Here is an 8011-nt window from a genome sequence, read left to right on the forward strand (position 1 = left end):
TGTGTGCATGCACGTCCGAGGCAAAAGCAGAACTGACATCAATTTCTTCCTTGCAGTGGTCCTTGTCCTCTGCAAATGATGATGTGTTGACCGGTGATTATGATCAGCAAACTGACATCAATATCTTCCATGCAGCGATCCTTGTCCTCTGTAGACTGTAGATGATGATGTGTTGACCGGTGATTATGATCAGCACAATACTGTACTCGAGTACAGCGTTATTTTAACCACACTTTCCTCAGTGTTTATGTGAGAGACCTGCAAAAGTTACATTTTCTAACTTAAAAACCGTAGTTGCTGCCCTTTAAACGGTTTACTTAAGTAGTTGGTTAAAAACAACGCTTCGGCGCGTTCAGCACACGAGATAATAGCAAATGAGCCGAATAAAACCCACTACCGCTACGTAACTTTAAATTGCGGATTTTTCAAGCAAGTTCTGTGAAAGGTTTATTAGTGAAGCGGTTTAATCGCATACCGGTAATTCACGATTTTGTGTCATTACTGCGGAGTCCCAACAGGCATTTCTCTCATTGTTTGTTCGCAAGGAGCATTTTTGGGACTACACAAACATCGATTTCGTACGGTGAAAATGGCCACTTTCGTCGTTTGGTAAGCTCGACCGCCAAAGATACAAAGGCGCATTTGACGTGCATGGGTGACAAGCCTATAGTTTGTCAATATTGTATCAATAATTGTTGTCTTGCCACACAATCGAGTCGGACTCCGTAATCGCTATCGATCTCAACCGAGAATTGTCCGTACTGTAATGCCGAAAATTGAGCGCGAGAGATCTCGTCAAACGAGCGTAACATTTGCCATGTACCGGTACCACGTCGTAAGGCAAGAGACCTATGCCGTCTCAAACACTCCAGTAAAAAAAAACTCACTGGATCTGTGTTTTTAACCTTGCAGAGATGCAGCCGATGCCCACAGTATTCGTTTCATGCTGGTAAGCTGAAAGCACAAGGTGTGATCTATAAAGCTAACCTTAATAACCTTAAGCACCATTGGCAGAGTTAGCCGATGTCGGTAGAGGAGTATAATATCAAGTGTGTGTTTGCATTGTTTAAATCATGCAGTAGAGATGCCAGGGACTGGTCCTACACGTTCAATCCGACCGAAGGTTTCGACGCTGCGTGGGAATCGCGTCCACGAACGTGTCCCCCATATCGTCGGTGGTGTCTGTGTTTTCTTCCTGGATTGCAGTTTCCACTGGAACGGACGTATCTACCACAGGTTCGTCTGTCTGTGCCGGCGACGTCTCGGTTTCCAGTACTGCAGTAGTCGGACACGGCGTTTCTGCCTCGGTCGACTCCTCCGTCTGAGTGGGAGTGTAAGCCTCCGGGGTGGCTGTCGTGGGGCAGGGAGTCTCCGTTGGCTCTTCCGTGAAAGGAGGCAGCGGGACGTCCGTGACCGGCTCCTGAGTTGCAGCCTCGGTCTGTGCCGGTGTCGTGGCGCACGGAGTCTCAGACGGCACATACGCCTCCTCCGTCTCCGTCGGGCAAGGAGTCTCGGTTGCCGATGGAGTGTAGGGCGTCTGCTCTTGCTCTTGAGTCTCCGGAGCATCCGTCTCCGGCACCAGGGTGAAGACCGGGCACGGTGTCGTCGGTGCCGGCGTGTAAACATCTGGAGTGGGCGTATCCACGGTCTCAGGAGTGTACGGGGTGGATTCTTGGTACTGTTCCGCTTCCGGGGCCGGCGTCTCCGGCACTAGGGTGAAAACTGGGCATGGGGTCGTTGGTGCCGGTGTTGACGTGTACTCCGTCGATTCCTCAGGGGCATCCGTATCGGGTCGTAAAGTGAAAATCGGGCATGGAGTCGTCTGTGCCGGAACTGGAGTGTAAACCTCAGGGGCAAGTGTGTCCGGCATAAACGTTAAAGGAATATCCACTGCTGTCTCGGTTTTTGACGGGGTAGATTCTTGTTGGTAAACAGGGGGAGACGTCTCCGGTACCAGAGTGATAACTGGGCAAGGGGTGTCTGTCGGGACGTATGGAGTGGATTCCTCGGGCGGAGGGGTCGGCAATACCGGGCAAGGGGTCTCTGTGGGGACGTATGGTGTCGATTCCTCGGGTGGAGGGGTCGGCAGTACAGGGCACGGCGTCTCAGTTACCGCTGGAGTGGGCACGTATTGCTCTGTCTCCTCTTCTTGTGCTGGAGTGGGCACATATGGAGCTTCAGTCACAGTCTCTGTAGGGGGCTCTGTCGTCTCCGGGCATGGAGTCTCGGTCGGGGTAGGCACGTATACCTGTGACGCCTCTTGAACCGGAATAGTCGCTGTAGGCGGCTCGGTTGTTTCAGGACACGGCGTCGCTGCCTCTTGGTAGACCGAGGCTTCAGATACTGCCGGTGGAGAGTAGTCCGGGAGACTATAGCCCCCAGCACTGACCACACACGAGTGAGAGGCGCAAACGGCGATAAAAGCAACGAGGTACTTGCCGGGGAGCATTTTTGCAGGAGCTTGGAGTCTTTGAGGTGAGTGGCCCAAGTTGGTCCTTAGTGGTAAAAGGAGAAATGTGAACGTCGGTGCGACTGTGTAGAATGGTCGCAGGAGGAGCAACACCAGGAGTTTCGTTGGCGAAGATCGTTTCAGCTCAGTGGAAACGGCGCGAATGATCGAGGAAAGGCAAGCGGGCGATAGTCGATCGACAGCACACACACGATCACGCCACCTTGTCGCCGGTAAAGTAATGCATCTAGACGCGGAAATCAGTGGAAATGAATTTATCGAATAGGTACATAGGGACGTTGGGTCTGAAAAATCTAGCTCCGTGCCGGTGCAGTGTGCGTCATGTCGAAGCAATAACGTCGGAATCAAGTCGCAACTGATTGGGCGACGCACTTTGAAGCGGTTATTCCTGCATGGAGGCTGTCTTTTGGTAGTTTTCTTTTCAATTTAGAGCATTAGAACGTCTAAGCGAAGCGTGAAGATAAAAGTCGGTTAAACCGACGATGGGTTCATCAGTAACCCCTGTTGACTATTCAGCTGTCGTAGTGGTAACGAGGCGAGTAAATACACTTTTGAACGAGTTGGGGAGGGGTACAAAGTCATTGCGGCAGTGGCTCGGTAGTCTAGAGCCAGTGTAACTACAAATACGTGGCAGTCTAAATCTGCTTTCTGTACTGAAAAGTCCACTCGTTCCTATCACACAAAATGCTCTATCAATGAATCAGAAGTCCCTAATGAGCAAGTCTACGCACTCGGAAACATGCGGCTCGTGGATGTCCCGAGATGACACTGGCGACATCTTCATTACTGCCGCCGAACACGCTTCATAGTTGCATGGGAGTTAACACAGCACACTGAAGCAGCTATATATCCATCATTCTTACTTTGATACGGATCTATTGATGCGTCCCACAATGCTCGAGGATCATCACACCGATGGGCAGTGTTCCTGACTGCTAATACGATCCGTGCGCTTGGCAAATCAGTTAGCCTTCTAGGAAGCAGAATAGACGTGAGCAAGAAAAGTAAACCGAGAACGGACTGTCCAATGGTGGACTTGCCGACTTCCTTGGGCTCGACGATGAGGATTTATAAGCGAAAAATGATGCGTGTAATCGACTTAGAAGAGGAAAGCTTCAGGGGCTTTATGAGTCTATGATGGTGTTGCTGATCTTTCCAATGTGACTAGCTATCTCCAGATACTTAAAACGCTGTTTGTATAGTTCTTCCTCGTCGAGCCCGAACGTCTTGCAAAAATGCGGCTTGATGTTTTTGGCTTGTGACCACACGTACCAACTCTTCCGTTAGTTGCTTGCTGCCGATCTGAATGCTAATGATACATCAATTGCCTAACGCCATGCCTGCGACGTCGGGCTTGCGCGAGACAGGAAGCCGATGACCACCCAGTTTAATGACGCTGATGCTCTACCAGAGCCTCCAGTCTCAATCACGAAGTCGACGCGTTTACCTTCACGAACTTGAGTTCTCGTCCGAGGCTGAAGTAGCCGCAAGCCGAAGATGGAGACGCCACCCGTGCCTCGGAGAACCACCAGAACGCAGTGGAGTTAGACTAGTCACACACACGAGAAAGGCGAGCTGCACGAAGTCTAGCTTACAGTCCTTGGGGCAGCTTGAGCTGGCACCGTAGCGTACTGACGCAACATACCACCTAATGTACCTCCTAAATGCGATCCATCGCTAAGAGCGGGGTTGTTTAAGCTAGCAACGTCAAAGTTGGTGATGACACGGTCACCCACTAGAATGCTGTCGACCAGTACTGTTGCTACTTTAGCCCCATCGGAGCATGGATCGACGTGCTCCGTCAATGAACTGGGGTAGGTGGAGTTGGCGATGACGAGATCTCAAGGTAGTTGAGAGCAGCTCCACGGAGTTCGATAAGGACTTCATTGTCTTTCAAGGGCTCCGTCGAATTTGTGCACCGAAACGATAGGCAACGTTGGAAGTCGGCATTTTTAGTTTGAAAGCTCTTTAGGTTTAGCTAAAGTGAGTGAGCTCTAGACAGACGAGCAAATGTTACGGGCGATTGCGTCAAACAAAGCTTTCGCCAACCACTTTCAGCCGTGTCAGATAGATTAGATTACATGTACCCAATTGAAGGTGCTGACAACCATTTTTGGATCCATGTTCAGAGCTGAATGAATGAAAATGTTCAGTTTAACCAGACCTGACCTGCGACGTTAGACCCATCCTTAAAGTGATGCGAGTCCAAACTCCTAGTCGCTTATGCTCAAGGGAATATTAGATAAAAGCAGAGCGTGCAGGCCTTTGGAGGTCATCCCGCCCATTTGGCAACATCGTATCGTATCGAGCTCTCAGGATTATATCCAGAGTTGAGAAGGCGAGTGATTCTGACCCAAAACTACTCTTAACAGATCCCAAACTAACGCTTCAAGCTCAAAACTTTAATAAATTTACTACAGCACTTGATACGCCTGCTACATGAGTACAAGATCTACATTGGATTGTCATACCCAATATAATGGGTTTACTGTCTGAGCCTGCACAACGTGTCATTTCAGCTTGTATCAGAAACAACACATTGACTTTAGTCAATGATTGCATCAGTGATACTACCCAACATCCCGTAAATTACGACTACCGGTAGCCGAAGTAATTTAATCACGTGAATGTTGCCCGAACAGATTTCAGCTTACATGTACACCGCGACTGCTAAATATCCTTCTTGTGGCCGCAGTGCGACGCGTATTTACTACGGTAAACATGACTGCAGGAATAGTATACTGTAAAGTGCGGCAACAAGGAGCGCATAGGAACTAATATCCTGGTAAAGTTTGAGCAGATCAAATTGACAAGTACTTTTTTTCTGGCACTGAGAATGTGACGCTCCTTACTGACGTCCGTTACAATACGGTGAAGCCAATAGTGAAGCACCCACCCTACACATAGTAGTGTAATGCAGAGCTTCTCAGTGAAACACGGCTTCGTACGACTAGAGTAACATTGTTTTGTTCCAGCCTATCATGTCGTCGGGCGCTCATAATTGCAAATCCTCAAAAATAATCGAGCATTTATCCGAGGACGCCTCTCTACATGTATTAGCCAGCAGTCATAGACGACGATAAGCTTCAACTACTCGGCATGATCAGCTCGATGCCACCAGTGACAGCGTGGAGTGTAGACGCCGCAGCGGTAGTCGGTGCAAAACTCGTCCGGATAGGCCACTACATCTCACGACTTAACTTAAAGCTGCCGGTCCACAGTATTGTTATTGTTCGGAAGAATACGCTACTTATTAATAGTACATTATTCCTTAGCCTATAGTATATCAGTAGCGTTTTATAATACTACTACGCAAGAAGTTTAATAATTACTACAGCAGTGCGATAAACAAAGATCAAATACGTGCATGCAGTACTGCTTACCGATTACTGAAGCATTGTTTAAGCAGCCAGGAAGTATCAGCCTTACTCTCGCGACATTGGCCACAGATGACAGCCTACATAAGGAATTGTTCTTCAGGAATTGGCCTGGTTCATGGCATTAACGACCAAACCATATTGCCTACACCGCTCGAATCAGCACGGTTTCTTATCTGACAGCGTGCTTGCGAGTTGCTTCGAAGCCACCGTGTTCCAACATACCTGTGAAGTAGTGAAGGAATTCTGATTTCACCGCTGGATGGATCGATAATGCCATAGCTTCAACGGGGGTGAATCGATTTTCGTGTTGGGCCAGCCAATTTTGGAATTGCATTGCTTGCAACCTCTTGATCACTTGTTGTGCACTTGCAGTATAGACCTTATACTTGTAATAAGCGAGTTCAAGTGCCAGGGGAGAGCTGCCTAGTCGTTTTTCCGACAGCTTGACAGCTTCAAACTCATCTGGGTATTGCCTGAGTTTGTTCAACTTGTCGACATAGGTGACCCAGGTGCCAAATACCGGACTCTCGAACATCTTGCTCTCCTGCTCGCTCAACTTCAGGAGGTCAAAAACTTCGTCTGCGGCTTTTCCATTCGCGCTCCAAACGTTCAGAATAACTTTCTCGGCCTCTTTCGAACTCGAAACAAGAGCCGCCAACTGTGAATCGTCGAATCGTGCCCCCAATACTGCGTACATGGCTTTGTACGGTTCTTTTTCAATTTTTTTCAGGTAGGCTTCCCAAGTACTCCATACGGGGCTCTTAAACAACTGGTCTCTCTCCTTATGGAGTCCGATCAGCGTGAAGACGTCCTCACCACTTTTTCTCTCGCCCGACCATTGTTTGATCAGCCTAGACTCCATGTTGCCGGCAATCCACGTTGCACTGGGGTCTTGCTTTGCTGTACCGATCATCCACGCTAACTTCGCATCATTGACACTTTTTTTGTCTGAGAACTGAAATCATATGCGTATACGGGTCAGCTCTGAGCCGACCACCCGCGTAAGACACCCAAGCTTTTAGCAACGGATTTCTTAGAAGATCTGAACCTTCCTCATCCAGCTTCAGCAGCCGGAACACATCGTCCGCAGTTTTACCGTCTTGTCGCCATTTCCCCATCAGTGCACCTTCAAGTTTCCTAAACGTGTCGTCATCGGATTTATCCTTTGACATCGCAATCATTTTTAGTACTACTGCGTCGTCGTATTGTGCTCGTAGTTTGAGCAGTAGCATGTTGAGCGGATCTTCCTTCAGCTTCGATGCATAGCTCATCCACGTGCTTAAGGCTGGACTCTTGAGAATATTTTGGCCTTCTTCGTCGAGTTTTAGTATTCTGTAGACGTCGTCCACACTTTTTCCATCGCCCATCCAGTTTTTACGCTGAATCGTTTCCAACCGACTGACTATCGAGTGTTTACCCATCCGCTTTGCCTCCAACAGGTGTGGCAGGAAGGCATCACCATAGTGCGTTGCCAGCGTCGCGAATATCGCTTTGTCTGCTGCTGCCTGCTCACCCTTGAGTACCTTGAGGAGTACGTAGCTAGCCGAGCCATCAAACTTGTCGCTCAAGAGCACATTGGACTCCACGCCTTTACCCTTGATCTTATTAAAGCGTTTGGCGATCTTGGTCTGGCTGTCAGGTGCCACCAAGGTCTTAATACTCTTAGCAAGTTTATCCACACTAATTGTTTGAGCCAGCTCTTTTATACTGGAGACGCCTCTGTCTTCGGGGCTGTAGTTAGAATTAGCAATCAGCGTCCTCAACCGCCGATCAAGTCGGATGTTATTCTTCAGGTCCACATCAGTACCCTCCACCTTCACATTGGCTGCTCCTAACGCCAATCCAACGAAGATCAACAGAGTAACAGTAGCCAAAAGCGGACCGCTGTAAACGCTCTTTATACGGCTGGATGACACCCATAGAATCATTGTAGACAAGTGCGCTTGGCAGTACCGGTAAGATGCGAAGTGAGCATGAATTTTACTTTTCCACTGCACTTAAAAGTCCGTAGGTTTCCTTATCATGCGGGAAGCTGTTTACACGAGTCGATTATGATTTTTTTAGATTACGTTGTGAGTTCCGTGCGGTGCAGCTGTTGCAGACGAAGCAAAAGCACCGCCAGCCTCCAACTTTTAATAATATCAACAGCCGTTTTTTCTTT

General features: G+C 48.7%; 2 protein-coding genes across 2 annotated transcripts; both read right to left on the bottom strand.

Annotated features, from left to right (window-relative positions):
* Positions 1 to 1106: 1106 nt before the first annotated feature.
* PITG_22878 (zonadhesin-like protein) lies at positions 1107 to 2449 on the bottom strand (the record flags this gene model as incomplete). The annotated part of the gene is made up of 1 exon (XM_002903419.1): positions 1107 to 2449. One exon carries the CDS (start codon positions 2447 to 2449, stop codon positions 1109 to 1111), a length of 1341 nt encoding a protein of 446 aa, XP_002903465.1.
* Positions 2450 to 6779: 4330 nt separating this feature from the next.
* On the bottom strand, positions 6780 to 7778 carry PITG_22879 (secreted RxLR effector peptide protein, putative; the record flags this gene model as incomplete). The annotated part of the gene is made up of 1 exon (XM_002903420.2): positions 6780 to 7778. The coding sequence occupies one exon, from the start codon at positions 7776 to 7778 to the stop codon at positions 6780 to 6782; it is 999 nt and encodes a 332-aa protein (XP_002903466.1).
* Between the last annotated feature and the right edge of the window lie 233 nt (positions 7779 to 8011).

The sequence above is a fragment of the Phytophthora infestans genome, genomic scaffold, assembly GCF_000142945.1.
Source record: "Phytophthora infestans T30-4 supercont1.14 genomic scaffold, whole genome shotgun sequence".
Lineage (NCBI taxonomy): Eukaryota > Oomycota > Peronosporomycetes > Peronosporales > Peronosporaceae > Phytophthora > Phytophthora infestans.